At 38.1% G+C, this 15373-nt stretch overlaps 1 protein-coding gene across 1 annotated transcript in view; it reads right to left on the bottom strand.

Moving 5' to 3' along the window:
- Positions 1-354: 354 nt before the first annotated feature.
- The window catches only part of ngfrb (nerve growth factor receptor b), a 46127-nt gene continuing 31108 nt past the window's right edge, over positions 355-15373 (bottom strand). The window contains exons 4-6 of the mRNA XM_015018766.1: positions 8385-8634; positions 6741-6901; positions 355-4305 (exon numbers count right to left, since the gene is read on the bottom strand). Of these exons, the coding sequence (XP_014874252.1) occupies positions 3962-4305; positions 6741-6901; positions 8385-8634 (755 nt within the window). The 3' untranslated portion in view covers positions 355-3961. The remainder of the gene's footprint in view (positions 4306-6740; positions 6902-8384; positions 8635-15373) is intronic.

Genomic DNA, 15373 nt, shown 5'->3' with positions numbered 1-15373 from the left:
GCCTTTTTGTTATTTTGACCAAATAAATACAAAATCTTTACATATAAAGAGTAAAATCAGAGAAACTGATCATTTTAAGAAGTTTTCCTCCCAGCACTTTATGTTACAAAAAACATTTATGAGTTCAGCTTGACCTTGGAAATTTGAAAAAATATTTGTTGTTGCTAGCTAACTTTAAGGCAAAAAAAGAGTGGAAGATAAAAGTGTTGGAATCCAAAAAATAATTTCTAAATTCACTCAAATCTGATGTTTTTGTATATTCACATATTTTTCTCGTCTCCTTTGGTTATTCAGTGTGAAGCTTGTGATTTGACACACTCTTCTGTATTATGTTGGATCAATAAAGAGCATGAGTGAATTAAAGAGCTTTATTTACTGCTTGTCTATTGTAGAACTTAAAGCAAATTCACATTCAGTATAGGACATTATATGTGTGAGTATACATGGAACATTCACTGTTTCTGTACAATTCAGTCCCGGTTTACTGTCATTCTCATCACTGTTTACCATCAGGGTTTGTTTGTTTTTTACCCAAAACAGTTTTTCACCCTTACTCTCTCACTCCAACCTATATTTATCAGTCCCTTTTTGCATAATTAGGTTGTAACTTGTGTCTCAAGTGCAATATCGTCACATTCACCTTCAACTGTACAGGTAGGCCAGCGTCTTAGGCAGAAAAAGCAAGAAAAAAAGTCATTTATGTTGTTTGACATAATTTAGATAAACCAAGATAGATGTAGAACAAACAGACAATCAGTAGGAGGATGAGAAATCCCTTAGATATTATAAGTATCAATAACTGAAATTTCTCTTGGCAGAATGATGTATTTTTTATTGTAGCTCAACTGGATTTTGCTTTTGCTGGTGCAAATGTTTCAAATACCCTGGTCTGGGAATGTTTTGTAATTTATTTGTAATTTGTGATATGACGATTTTTTTATGCTACAGCTTGTAATAGTGCACATGTGTGAACAGTACAACACAACCACCAGAACTGAAAACCTTTGCAGTCGACCACATCTGGACATAAATGATAAAATACTTTTTTATTTTAGGGGAAAACAAGGCTTACTTTTTCAATTTGGAAATTGAATAAAGTAGTAAAATTAGCATAAATAGTTCACATCCATGCCTCCCTGCAGTTGCATTAACAAACTTATAATTGCAGATTTTCAGGAGTTTAAAAGTGGTGCATGCATCTCCTCTCATAACTTATTCACAATTAAGCAAAATTTACTATATGGCACTAATAGGATAGTACAGAAACGCCTCATTTAGCTTCATTAGGCTTTTTATTAGAAATTGTTGCGCTTTGGTTATGAAATTTCTCCTCTGTGTGTTTATGCATAAAATATGGTAAACCACAGGTGTAAGGCGTTAACTTTGATTTCTGTCTTCTTAATTTTAAGATACCTGATGGCCAGTAATTATAAATGAAGTCGATTTCCTTTTGCTATTTACTGAGAAAAACAAGGACAGCACTGACAATAAGAAAGTAAGCCCTGTTTACATTTACACTATGCAGCGCTGCTTCAACAAAACTACAAATAAAAGATAAAAGACAAATTATTTACAAGTAAAATAACCTAGAATTACACTTACAAACTCCTTAAACAATAAATGTACAACACCAACATACACCTGAAATAGTTCCCAGGCACTTGTGATGCATAAAACATAAATGATTACACATTTAAGTGCTACAATCAAAAACAGAAATGTAATACCGTTTAAAAATTGCTAGTACTAGTAGTAGTAAGAATACCTTCATATAAAGTAATACAACAGCAATATGCTCAGTGTACAAGGGAATAATAGTAATATGTGCTTCGAGTCGGGTGAGTTAGCTCTACGTTTGCGTCTTCTGGTGAACAAAAAATGTAACGTGATTGTAAAAAAAATAAGATATAACAAGATGAAAAAAGTATATTCTTAAATTCAAACCACAAAAATCAACATGCTTACATCTGAACAGGTTGTTTAACGTATAGGCCTGGGTTTCTCCTTTGCATTGATTGAAGTAATCTGAGACGTCTTCGTTTCTCTCATGCATCCTGTGACTTTTGTCTCAGCTGGCCTGCCTTTTATCCGCCGTTCATTGTTCCAAACAAAGAAGAAGTGAAACTCTCCTCTTCTTTTTTCCCTTCCTTTTCTGCTGACCAGTTTCTGCATCTCATTAATCAGCTTTAAGGATTGTCAGTCGCGAGAATAATGGCATCTTTTGTCATGTCGGACCGTGTTTAGTCAGTTGTCGAGCGTTTGAGATTTGAGTTAACGTCCCTGAGAATTTTACTCTGGATTCTAGATTTTTTGGGTTTATTTTGCGGAGGGAGAAGTGTTTCTAATGGTTTAAAACAAGTGAAAAGAGAGACTGTCTTGGCTGCTGCACCTCTTAAGTGAGTACTGGATTATAAACGGATCATATCAAAATGCTAAAGTCATGGTGCGTTCACACCAAACGTGTTTGGAGCATCAGGCGGGTCTGGTTTACATTCAAAGTCTACGTGCGTTGTGGTCCCATTGGAACCGTTTGACACGTCAAGAGCGTCCATCGCTTCCAACAAATAGGCCAGCAGCAGAAAACAACGGCTAGAGCGAATTTGATGTGCCCTCGATGCGCCTCAACATAGACTTTGAATGTAAACCAGACGCACGAAAATGCTAGGTGTAGAGCAAAATGTCAAGCCAGAGGAAGTTGTAAATACATTGCAGACTGCAGCTGTATGTCTTGAGTCAGCTATGTGTTCGTAAAAAACAGAGCGATAAGTTAGTCAGCAACAAAAGCAACTAGACTTTAGAGATCATTGAACAAATTTCCACAAATATGAACAATAAACAGTATGTGGTCCCTCGTTTGAGTGCGCCATGCCATATATGTGGCAGAATATAATGTTTTTCTTGTTTTATCAACATTAACTTTGAATGCAAATGTGTGTTTGCTGAGCACAGTTCATGCATGCAGGGCTACAGACTGTAGGTGTGTATGTACGTCAACTACATCTACATTTGTATCTACTTGTTTGTCATGTAAATATAGTACATAGGATTTTTACAGAGTTTCTACCATCTTCAGGGTAAGGATGAGAAACTGTGATGCTGGAATGATGTTTGAGCGGTTAAAAGCAAGCCGAGGCCTACGTACCAACAGGTTGCACTTTTTACAGCGCCTCAGGGAGACTTAACAAAACAAGTCAGCAGAAACAGATGGAGTGACGTGGAGATAACATCCTCATGCACTGCTGCTTTGCACTTTTATCTAATACGAATAATAATAAGGGAGCGAGAAAGCAGGTTCAGTTGAAATGAGTCCATTAGAACCTCCTCAGGTTGTGGATCCAGATACTTCTTCATCGAGTAGAAGAAACAGGCACAGTAGTTACAGACGCAAGCCACGCGTCACGTTAAATTCAAAAAGTCTGACAGGGCGTGTAAGTAAATAATGTGACAGAACAGGTTGGGTCTGAAAAACACTTCAGCTTCTTTGGTAACATGAAAAGAAAGACACAATGTAATAAGTGGAAGGCCCACAGAAAATACAAACATATGAAGATAAAGAGACATAAAGGAGCTGAAAGAAGCAAACAGGAAGTTATCCACAAAAGTTTGTGTTCAAAGCAGACAACTGCTCCACGGCGAGTTCAGTCAGAGGATTTTAAACCTGATGTCCCCATGATTTAAAATGAAATGTGCCTTTCCTAATTTTAAATTGCTTTAATTTTCCATTGTCTGTGAGTTTAAGTAATTTGGAAAACCTAACTTTGCTTTGTTTTGCTCATTTATTTTAGATTCAGGGTGATTTATTAAAGGGGTTTCCAGGATCATCTCTCTGACTTGCATCATAAAGATATAGTGTCAAGCAGCTGCAGCAGGAATTATGTGGAATAATCTAAGACGCTGTATTTGGAATATTTGAACGTTAAGGTCCAGGTGTTAAGTTGTTTCGGACAGGAACGGAGAGTCGCTACACCACAGAGGTAGCAGTGGGCTTTGTGCCGCTCGGGCTGAGCACCAGACTTTGCGCGATGTCGTCACGGTTGATCTTGCGGAGCGCTGTGCACAACGCGTCGACGCTTGCACAGTCCTTCCTCGCCCAGTCGGACAGCAGCGCTCGGACGGGATGCTCTTCCTGCTGGAAGGTCGCAATTCGCTCTTCCTCATATCCGAGAAGGCCTGCCAGGTTGCACCAGTCACTGTCCTGCATGTGGTCGCAGTTTTCCCCTTCGCTGCCCTGGAAAAGCAGCTTCTCCACTTTCTCTCTGGTATGGAGAGGAAGGAGCAGACACGGTTCTTCGTCGATGGTCACAACTGCAGGGAGAAATTAGGCACGATTTATTTTATTTTGAATTATTTACTTGGGAAACTTGATGGAATTTTTTTATGCAAATTCTGCAGGTTTTATACAAGTCCTCTTCAAAATTTCAAACACAGATAGCTGTTGTTGTTTTCTCTGATGCTTGTCTGCAGCTCTGAGATGTGAAGTTGTGTTTTTCCCTGCAACCTACATCGCACTACTGATTAAATACAGTGTAATGTTTTTCTCTGCTGTAAAAGTACCAGAGGTGGGTAGAGCACCTAAAAATGTATTCAAGTGAGAGTAGTACTACTTCAACATATTTTTACTGAAGTAAAAGAGCAGCTGTCTAATGACTCAAGAGTAAAAAAGTATTTGTTAAAAAGTCTACTGATTAAATGATCAAATTATCAATCATTTATATTCAATAATTACATAATCAGACTGACCAAAATATAAAGTTCAGTGGAAATTTTGGTATTTTAAGGACAAAAATTACAATAATTCATATCAGTAAGAAAAAAATAACAAGATCAGGCAAAATAAGTTTTTCTAAATTAGTTTCTTTCAATAAAAAAACTTATGAAACTTTAACATAAACAGCAGCTGTGTGTCTGTGTCTGGTGATTTTTTGGTTAAAATGTTTGTTTTTCATTCAGTGGCTATAGAGTCCAGAAATTTTATTCAATTAAGAGTAAAAATACTTCATAACAAAATTACTCTAAAGTGCAGCGTAGTAAAAATACTCCTAAAAGTTCATTTTTTCAAAAAAGTTACTCAAGTAAATGCAATTAATCAATTGCATTTCTTGAGTAAATGTTACTAACAACTCGGAGTGTCACTTTTTTCAAGGACCCACATGGCATTAATTTCTCTGAATGACACTTTGCATCTGCAAATATCTAATCTTCAATAACTCAGATCAATATTGGAGACAATATTTATGGATTTAGACACAGCTATAAAACTTTTCATTTTTCTTCTGCAAACCGTTTTAACTTCCGCTGAAAAGTTTGAGGTGCAACAAAGCATGACTTTTGCAAAAACTGTTCTCTTTTATGCAAAACTATAAAAAGCTGAGTTTTGAAATGTGACTTGTTTTTTTCTTTTTAACCAAAAAGACAGAGGGGGGGAAAAAATCCCCTAATAACAATCAAAACACTGTCTGCTGCAAAAAGCAGACTTGGCAAGTAGCAATAGTTCCTTAAAGGGACGTTACGATTTAATGATCATGGAAGAGATCTAAAGGAGTCTCCCTGTTTATTCATACAAGCAGAAAAAAAAAACCCTGCATAAAATAATAAATAATAATAAAAAAATGTGTGACAGTTCTTATTTTGTTTAAATTGTTCTTTGTGCACTGATTGAGAATGTTTCCTTCAACTTAAAATACAGGAAATGCTGTTTAAATACTCAACAGATGCTTTGAAATCCATAAATTGTCTTGAGCTGGTTTGTCAGGAGCAGCAGCATGAACTGCTCTGAAAACAAACACCGTCAGTTTTCTAGTCCTGCTCTGCTGATTTGCTAGATTAAGTCTCAAAGGTCATTGTTAACATGGAGTTAGTGACGGCTTCAGATGGTTCTTTCCTGGGGGAAACTTCATCTGGAGGAGCAGTTCAGAGAAAAACTAAAGGATGTTTTCAAATTAAAACATGTCTGCATGCAACGCAGTCACTGTGGTTTTGTAATTACTACACTGTAAAACATTTGGAGGTGGTTTAACTTTGAAATGAAAGTCCAAATACTGCCTTGAAAATGCAATTTAAACCATGTTTTGGTTGATTTAACGAGAGACAAGTTGTCGAAACACTATTTTTTTAGGTTCGTTAATCTTGAATTGCCAGTTTTAACTTAAAGCTGCAACTTAAAATAATTAAAGAGAACATATTTTGCAATTATTTTCTCACAATATCAAGTTAAAATAACTTTTTTTTTTACTTTAGTAATGTAAATTCTTGTTTCAAATTGCATAAAGAAAATTTATGCTCTGATAATGAATTTTATTAAAAATCACAATGAATTCAGTTCAGAAACATTGAGTGTGAACAGGACATCAGTCTCAAAATAAACATTTGCCTTAATAAAACACCAGTCACATCAATGTGACCTCTTTTGCAGGTACAGCCTACCGCCGCTAAATCTTTAGGGGTACACAGTACCGTAACCCCAAACTTTCACCCCTGATTCCCGCTTTAATCCTTGTCTGGATCCTTTTTTGTGTTGGGCTCTTTCTGAACCTGGACTGTGAAATTAAACTATCCAGTATATTGCTTACATAGGTTTATCTTACACAAACTCACACATTTAGGTTCAAAATCTTAAACTCGCTAAACTTATCTGACTTAAAGAGCAGAAGACAGCAGACACAACTAAATGCACCTCAGATGTTTTACAGTGTGTATGTCTTTAAATAAAGGCAGAGTTTTGTTTTTTAAGTGAATGTTACCTGTTTGTGACTGAGTCTGCCCCTGCTGCTCCTGCAGACTTTGGCTGTCCACAGAAATGCCGCTGTCGCTGTGGAGCTTCTCCCCCTCCGGAGACGGAGTCTGGTTCAGGTTGGTCGTGCAGTTGTTGGCTCCTTGCTTGTTCTGCTTGCAGCTGTTCCACCTGAGTGAAAATCAGTGCAAACAAAAACGGATGACCTTGAACTTTGCTTTGTGGGACGAAGACGGAGAGACAATGCAACACCTGCCTGCTTACAACACTCGATTCACTTCTCCGGGTTGTAAATGTAGTTTGATTATAGTTTTATTATTATTTCGTGTTAATTTCCTATTTTTGTTAGCTCATTGTTGTTCCTGTTTTTCTTTAGTCCTTCTCGTTTATTATGTTTATTTCTTGTCTCTAGTTATTATTAGTTACCCACTAATACAACATTAATACCTAAACATATTGTGCATGCAACATTAATGGGAGGAATGGATACTGTGACCCATAAAACAAGCAGATTGCTGCCATATTGAAATGTAGCAGCAGACGACTTCATTAAATATGAAAAAACTGTAACAACCATCTTTTGCATCCAGTGAGTTCAACATTTATTTAAAGACTGAAGTTAAATCTTCATGGATTCATTATATTGCTGGTTTTAGACACGTGGCCTGGATGATGTGCAAAACTCAGATGGAGGTCAGGAAGTGGATTTCTCCGGTTCAAAACAGGACAAACTGGATCACAACGAGTACGCTAATCTCCTAAATGGGCTGGAACAGACGAGGTATCTCGAAAAAAAATATGTGTATGTTTAGGACATGATCCATTTTGTCTATGTAAAAAAAGATTTTTCATATAATCTTGAGGATTTATCCGGCGTCAAAACAATCGACATAACTAACTGTCTAGTTCATGTTATACGATGAGCCAGATGAAAGCTTTCAAAAGCCTGAAGCATACAACTATTTAATTTCAGGTTGGGTCAATCATTTAGGATCACAAGAAGCATTAAACTTGTTTCTGCTGGGTGAGTAGTGAGTTGTGCTCTTTTAAGGAATTAGTTTATGATGACAACAAGCTAACCCGTGTTATTTCTATCTGCTTGGATCTCCTGGTAAATCATTTATTTAGCTTCTGTAAACCCAAATTTATGCGTTTGTGTAGGTCGACCGTTCGCGGCGATATACAGAAACCTGTAGAAACCTTGGTTTGACCAAGCTAGGGTATAAAAATAATGTATCTGATGCTTGTCTTCCTGTCCAATAAAGTATCTGAAAATACAATTTAAATGATCCGATGGTTACCTGTTAGAAAGGGAGCGCTGCAAACTCTGGCACTGTTAGTTTCCACACCTCCTGTTTTTAGCTGTAGATTGTTGATCCACTTTTCTCTTCGTTTTTTAAAATTAACTCCCTTGTGTCCAACTACCTTCGAAACACGAAAATAACTTTTATCTTTCTCTCTATTAGAACGGTTGGAGCAACCGTGCAGGACTCAGACTTTAGGCATTTTGAAGCTGGATCAACAGAAGTAAATGGGCAGCATTTACTTCCTGCCCTCCATCTGCATTGGGTGACGTTGTGCTGCGTCATCTGAAACCCAGCAATTGCTTTGTTTGTAGGATTCTTTATGACGCCTTTAACCACGGAGTACTCACCTCTTAAAGATGATGAAGGCCACAAGACCCACAACGACAGCTGCCAGGATGGAGCAGTAGATGGGGATGAGTTTGTCATTAATCCCCTGGTAGAGCCTTTCTTTGGAGTCTCCATTTATGATGGTGGTGGTGGTGGTGGTGGTGGTGGTGGTGTTGGGACTAGGCGCCTCTGGTGGGAGGATTTCTGGCGTATTGTATTCCTCAAACGTCCCTGGGAAACGACCATCAGGTGTGGAAATTTGGTAGTTTGCTGCAAAAAACAACCACATATAAACCACATAAGGTAATAAAATAAAACCACATAAGGTTTTATTTTTAAGTATCATAACTACAGTAGAAAAGCAGCATTCCAGTGACAGGCTTTAGCTTGTGTGGCTCCTTTTGGCGGCCTGCTAAGTGTCACTCCAATACTCTTCCTCCTTTCAGCTTTCTGTTTGATCTACAGCCAGCTTCTCCAGTCTATAAACATTTACTGATATTTGAATTAGTGCTTGACCATGTTTGCAAACCTCTGGTCTTAGACGTTGTACATTTATTCAGAACTCATTATCAGTGACAGCTTCTCACAACTGGATCAAAATACCAGAAAACGTCAGAACATATGAGTCTTAAAAATCATTTTCTACTAAATTAATACACAAAAAACAGAACAAAAACAAGAATCACATGATCAGTGCCTGCATATTTGATTTTCTAGAAGCTGTTTGTCCATATATTTTATTTATAAGGATTGTACCTTGACAGTGTTTGCTCCTCCATAAGTTGCGGTAGATGGAGCAACATGTTTTTAAATATCACATACAAGATTGAAGATATAAATCCTACAAGCTCCTGTTTCTTTTTCAGCCTCTATCCTTCATAGCTCTAAATGCAGACACACATTGGATCCCACATCAGGGTCATTTTCCCCAAATCCCAGAGGAACCATTAATGAGCGTAAGAGCAGGTTCGTCCATCCAGACCTGCCCGCATTCCTCCAACCATTAGCGGACACGTTCCCTCCTCACCGCGGATATGGAAACCTATCCTCGCCTGTCACTTACTTACACTTGCTCACATCATTAACAGGAAATCAGCGTGTTGGCTTCTAAGGGCTCTAAATACCTCAGGAGAGCTGCTGAGTGCAAGGCGTCCATTTTTCACTGAGGAGGTGAAAACATTTACAAGATGATGCGATGAGCTGCTGCACAGGAATTTCCAGAGATGAGAAAAGTCCTTTGTGGAAACGCCAACACTTTCCTACTTGTTAAGGACCGGAAACTGTTCTTAAGGCTATTTCATTTGTTCCAACCGAGTCTTATGACAACCTTGCTGAACAATTATGCTAAAGTCTAAAGCCTTTTATTGATGTTCAACACACTGCAAATCAATTAATTTTGTTATCAGATTTGGGTATTCATAACTTATAAAAGGTATCTTTCTCTTCCTTCCTTTGCTGCTCCACTTACTGAACTATTGACTATGTAGTATTTGTTAAATAACCAATTTATGGGGGGATTTCTCCGCTATTAATGAGAGCACGTATTTTCAGAAAGCAGGGCTTCATGTCTTTCTTCTTAAATAATTCTCGTACTCAAAACTTCTGCTCTCTTTCAAATATTCTCTGTGCTTTCTCAAATCTTTCTTCTCATGCTCAAAACGTGTCTGCTCGGATCAAATCAAATCAAATCCCTACATCCAGTGGGTGGCACAGGCTGCCACAATCGTTAGTAGCCACACAGGCACGCCCACTGGAAGGAAACAAACGCACCCAGTATAACACTTTCATTCTATTGGCTTAGAGGTTGCCAGGCAAGAGTACGTTTTTGTTCCAAGCGCGAGCAGAAAATAATTCGCAGAGGTTTGCAAGCGGAGATTTGATTCGAGCAGAGACACGTTTTGAGCGCGAGGACACGGGTTTGAGAAAGCACAGTGAATATTTGAAAGAGAGCAGAAATTTTGAGTACAAAAGACATGAAATCCTGCTTTCAAATTGAAAATGTGTGCTCTCGAATTATGACAGAAAAATTCCCCCATACCAACTGCATTCAGCTAGCTCAAGAATTACATACCTTTACAGAAACCATATTATTAAAGCCTCTAAGCTTCTATGTGGTCATTCGGTCCTGTGTGCTGTGATTATTTTAGGTGTAGGATTTACAACAGTCTGACAAATGGCACGTCTCAAGCAAAGTGTTAAAAATATCTGTAAACGGCTCATCAGTGCAGCGCTGCGCGGTTTCTGGTAGCTATGACTCAGCAGCTACGATTTACTGAGGAGGGGGTCGCCTTCCGACCAAAAGGTCAACACCCCCAGGAGTGAACCGAGTGTGTTTGCATTAAAGTACTCTATAGCAGATCAAAGTTAAATTTTATGTTTAAAATGTATTGAGTTGATGTCAATGAAAGTTTAGACTATCGTTTTGAATGATCTGTATTTTTCTGTTTGGGTTATTTATTTGCTTAGATTTTAAGAAGAACGTACATCATGTCCCATCCAGCCACCTTCAGCACAAGACAAAGAGATGCACCAGTATCACCATAGTTACCCACCTCACCCTGTTATCTTTCAGCCCCTAGAAGATATATATACTCAGGAAACAGGACACCATTCATTGACAAAAATGTCCTTTGTCCAGGACAAATGTCTCTTCATCTTCCAGTCTTCTACATTTTATCCTCGTGCTACTATCAGTTTTCAACCTTCTGTTTAGTCAGTTTTGTATTCATTTATCATGCTTCTAAGTCACATGAGATGATTGCTATGTAACCTTCTAGATTACATGTTTACATGTTTGACTTTCATTATTCCAATTCATCCATTATGCTGAGCTATATGAATGTTAAGTTGACAAATCTGCATTAGCCGTGTGTTGTTATCCTGCCAGTATGGACCAAAAAGTCTGAGAAGGACGTCGCACACCTTGTTGGATCTATGAGACAGAACATTAGTTCGGTTCTGAAGGAAAAACTGTTCAGTAATGTGTGACTGTCCCTTACACCCTCAGCTTTAAACATTTAAAAAATGAGGAGGCTACAAATCAAGCCCGGAGGCTTCAGACTCCAGGTGCCTCCACCGTCACATAACCCAAGCTTGTCATTAAACATTTTAAAACTGAAAAGTGCAGAGCTTCTAAATTAGCAGGATCTGTCAGCTGGAAACCAAGTATAACAGTAACAAAACCGTTTAATCCATGTTTTTAAGGTTAAGTCTGATTGTTAGTAATATTAAAAGAATTTTCCTTCTGGCTTCATCTGATAACGTCTTGCAGCAGGAAATCCACTCCTGCGTGTGTTGTCAAGCAAGTAATTATATAGGAAGATGCTGTTGTTGCCTTACACCCTTGCATGAGTGCTTTGTGTCCGACGGGTGTGTGTGTGTGTGTGTGTGTGTGTGTGTATAAGTTATTCGGCCACACCTGAGTTTAACTTGTAATTCCAGCTGCTTGCAGCCTCTTGCAAACAGGTGTTGATGTTTCCATACTTTGCAGTCTTAATGTAAAGGAAAGGAAGGGCTTCTTTTTTATAAGCTGCACCCACCCAAGAAAACAAGACAAACCCAGAGCAAAAAACAAGCAGTGAAGAGAAACAACAGATAACGCTATCCCTGTTCGTTTAATCTGCTCTTTCTCACAACTTTCTCTTTTCTCCTTGAGACTTCTGGCTGTGGTCCCAGCTTACTTGACCCATCTCAATTTTCTACACGCATACTTGGGCCACACCTCTACGTGTGCATGTTTGTGGAGGGGAAGCTGCCATGTGTGCACGCGTGACGCTCCAGTGGATGTGTGCGTTTGCCTCTTCTGCGGCAGAATGTGATCGGCACTCGTAGAGGTCAACTTGGGAAACCCGAGAGTGCAGATGAGTAACTCCATCGGTTTTATCGACCAAGCCACATTCTGAGCATCTGTTCTCCTTCTCCACCCTCAGAAGCTTTCCATCTCTTTCGTCTGTGAAGCTCTCGGTTTCTCTCTCCTGTTTACCGTCAAAGTTCATATCTTTTAATATCAATATTTTTAAGAGGATGGATTTCCTTGATATATGTGGTATCAATTTGCTACTTAAGCCACGAGCCTGAGAGTCTTTATTGTTTGCATTGTCTATTTGTGGAACAGAAAAGCTTCAAGTCACTGAAAAGATAAACAGGAACATTTTAGTTCAGTTGCTCTGAAGATAATTAAAAGAAGGTTTGCAAGTAGCACAATGTTCACTGCAAGAACTACAAAATCTGACCAAGTAGTTTCAGTCACGTTTCTAGTGAAAAAATCTTAGTATTCTAGAAATAAGACAAAACTAACTTACAAGTAACTTTTCAGCAAGATATTGGAGCTTGTTTTAAGTAAATAATTCCTTAATATCATACTGTAAAATATCTTGTCATAAGTTAAATATTCTGCAAGTGCAACTAGTACTTTTTTATTATTACTAAGGAATTATTGCTCCTATATCTTGCAGAAAAGTTAGTTTTATGTACTTGCTTTGACACTTTTGACTGATACGCTATTTAAAAGTATTTAAAATTAACCTCCTAGCACCATGTTTAATTCCTAACAGGAAGTTATGGTTGTTTTGAAGCAATCTGATTGGCTGAAAGGTTTTAACTTTGAGCTACACTGCCCTCTATGGGTTTGGCATGTTTACAGCAACGCTCAGTGACAGATTTGTATGGGTTTGTGTTTATAAAAACTGATATTTCTTTAAAACCAGGCTACATGTGGACAGGGCTGCAGAAAACCCATCTATTATTGACAGTCACTCTTGATGCCACTTTAAACCAACTCCACTGGAGACATCTATGTGCCGTTAAAACACAACATCAATGTGAAAGGGACTAGACTTGACAAAGACACTTTCAACCAACACAAGACTCTCAATCTGCATGAGGAAAAAAAAAACGTGCTGAACTTTTGACAACGAATTGACGGCACGAGTGCGCACAGGGACTGTTGTGTTCACCCCTGCCACCCGACACATTCGCTCGTGTAAAAATCACCCCCCACCCCGAAAACTTTTCCGCTTGGAATGTCAGGGCAAATTCCTGGGTGCTGGCTGGCAGCTTTAGGAGACGGAGTCAGGGTGCATACATGTTGTCGCCTTTAAAAACGTCCCTCATCGTTACAATGTGCATACTGTGTGGAGCAAGGATCAAGAGGGTAAAAAAGAGGAGGTCAGCTGCGGCCGTACACCCCAGCTCAGTTGAGATATAGGTCAGTACAAATGATCCAAGCTATAAGCCACACAAAGACGGACTGTGATGTACAAAGACTGACAATTGTTAAGTGGGAGTGGGTTTGGGGATTCCTCACATCTGTGGAGTTGATGTGGTTTTACACGCAGAAAATCAGGAATGTTCATGGCATTTTGTTCTTTTGTCGTTTCCCCCATTTGTCCCGGGGTTTTTTGTTTGTCTGTCAGATTCCTTTCAAATGCACATTAGGATCTCTAATTTATTGTTTGATGGGGATAACTAGACTCCCCTACAAGTTAAAAGTTGCATCATGTTAAAGTGATGTGTAAAATATTTTTTTTTCAGAGCTGTAAATGTGTATATATAATGTAAGAGAAGTTTTGACACGTTTGTTTACTAATTTATTCAAAGATTACTCATGGTTTTTTATTTATTAAAAGCAGAAATGTCAGTGTATTTTATATTAGGAGACCAAAAAAATACAGATACATTTTTGATGAAAATTGTATTAATTATAATCTGGTGGGGGTTTCTTTTAAGAGACTTTTGAGATGATCTTTTGAGAGATGCCTGTCTCACTGAATATTTTAGGACTTAACTTTATATACTGACTGGAATAAGAGGTACTAAATTTACACCCATAGGTAATATTAATAATATTGATAATATTTAATACATTAAAACCATTAAAACTATCACAACAGAACTGATACCTACAAATTCATTGTAAATAATAAATAAATGGTTAATATATTCTTTAGCTCTTTAATTTATTTATTTATGTCTCGTTATTTCTTTTTCTTCTTTCCCCCTTCTGCCCAAGACTAATGTGGCCCTAGATTAACTAAAACAAGAGATATTAGGGGAAAATACCACTATTACTACTAGCAATAAAAATCAGAAAATAACTACCAAAAAGAAATTAAAAAAGTATCGTAACCCTTGAATATTGTCACCTTTCTAAAAATAATGGACCAAATAATTTTTTCCAGAAGAGATTTTGGCAAAGAAAACAAAATCTCCATCTCTCCATTTTAATTAGTTCTGCTTCTTTGTTAGTGTTTGCTTATCTAATTCTTTATTTTATGGATCAATACCTCTTCTTTCTAGTCTGTAATGTTTGCCTTGTGTGCACAAATCAATGAATGAGAAAAACGACATCCGCCAACGACAGATATGAGGTTTTGTGTCTAATCCGTCCTCCTCCGCTCTTTTCATGGACCTTAATCCTTTACACATTTGACCTTCTCCTCCCGTCCCTCTCTTTGTGTCAGAGAGGTTGTGCATTATGCCGCGTAGTCGATCTTGCTTTCTCGCATGCAGAGGCCAGGCTGTCTATTGTTAAGGTCAACCGAATTCAGGAAGGAAACAGCTCCTGGCCTTCTCACCTATCAACTCAATACCAGAATGGACTTGACCCAGTCAAATTCTGCCTCCCTTCCTCTAAACCTTCATCTTTCCATCTGTGATGTTCAATCAGTCATCTTATTGATTTCAATCTGTGCTGAGAATCAGTGCCCGGAAGAAAACACACGTGGCTTAGTTTTTTGGTGACTCACGGTGAACGAATCCCTTGAACTTTCCTCTTTTTTTTTTTTTTTTTTTTGCACAAGTAAAATGATTTCACATGTGATGTTTTTGCAGCCTTAGAGCCAGAACTTTAGGAACCTCTAGCTTTGGGTGAAAGGTTAACTCACATTGGCGCTGTCAGTTCTGGGTAAAATCCCAAGGCAGAACACTGCCATTGAACATCTCTGTCCTTCAGGGAGGCAGTGGTGGGAAGTAACGAAGTACAAGTACTTCGTTACTGTACTTAAGTACA

The sequence above is a fragment of the Poecilia latipinna genome, unplaced genomic scaffold (genome assembly GCF_001443285.1).
Source record: "Poecilia latipinna isolate Pla-1442-1.1 unplaced genomic scaffold, P_latipinna-1.0 Scaffold2319, whole genome shotgun sequence".
Classification (NCBI taxonomy): Eukaryota; Metazoa; Chordata; class Actinopteri; order Cyprinodontiformes; family Poeciliidae; genus Poecilia; species Poecilia latipinna.
This window is presented reverse-complemented; position numbering and strand designations above follow the sequence as displayed.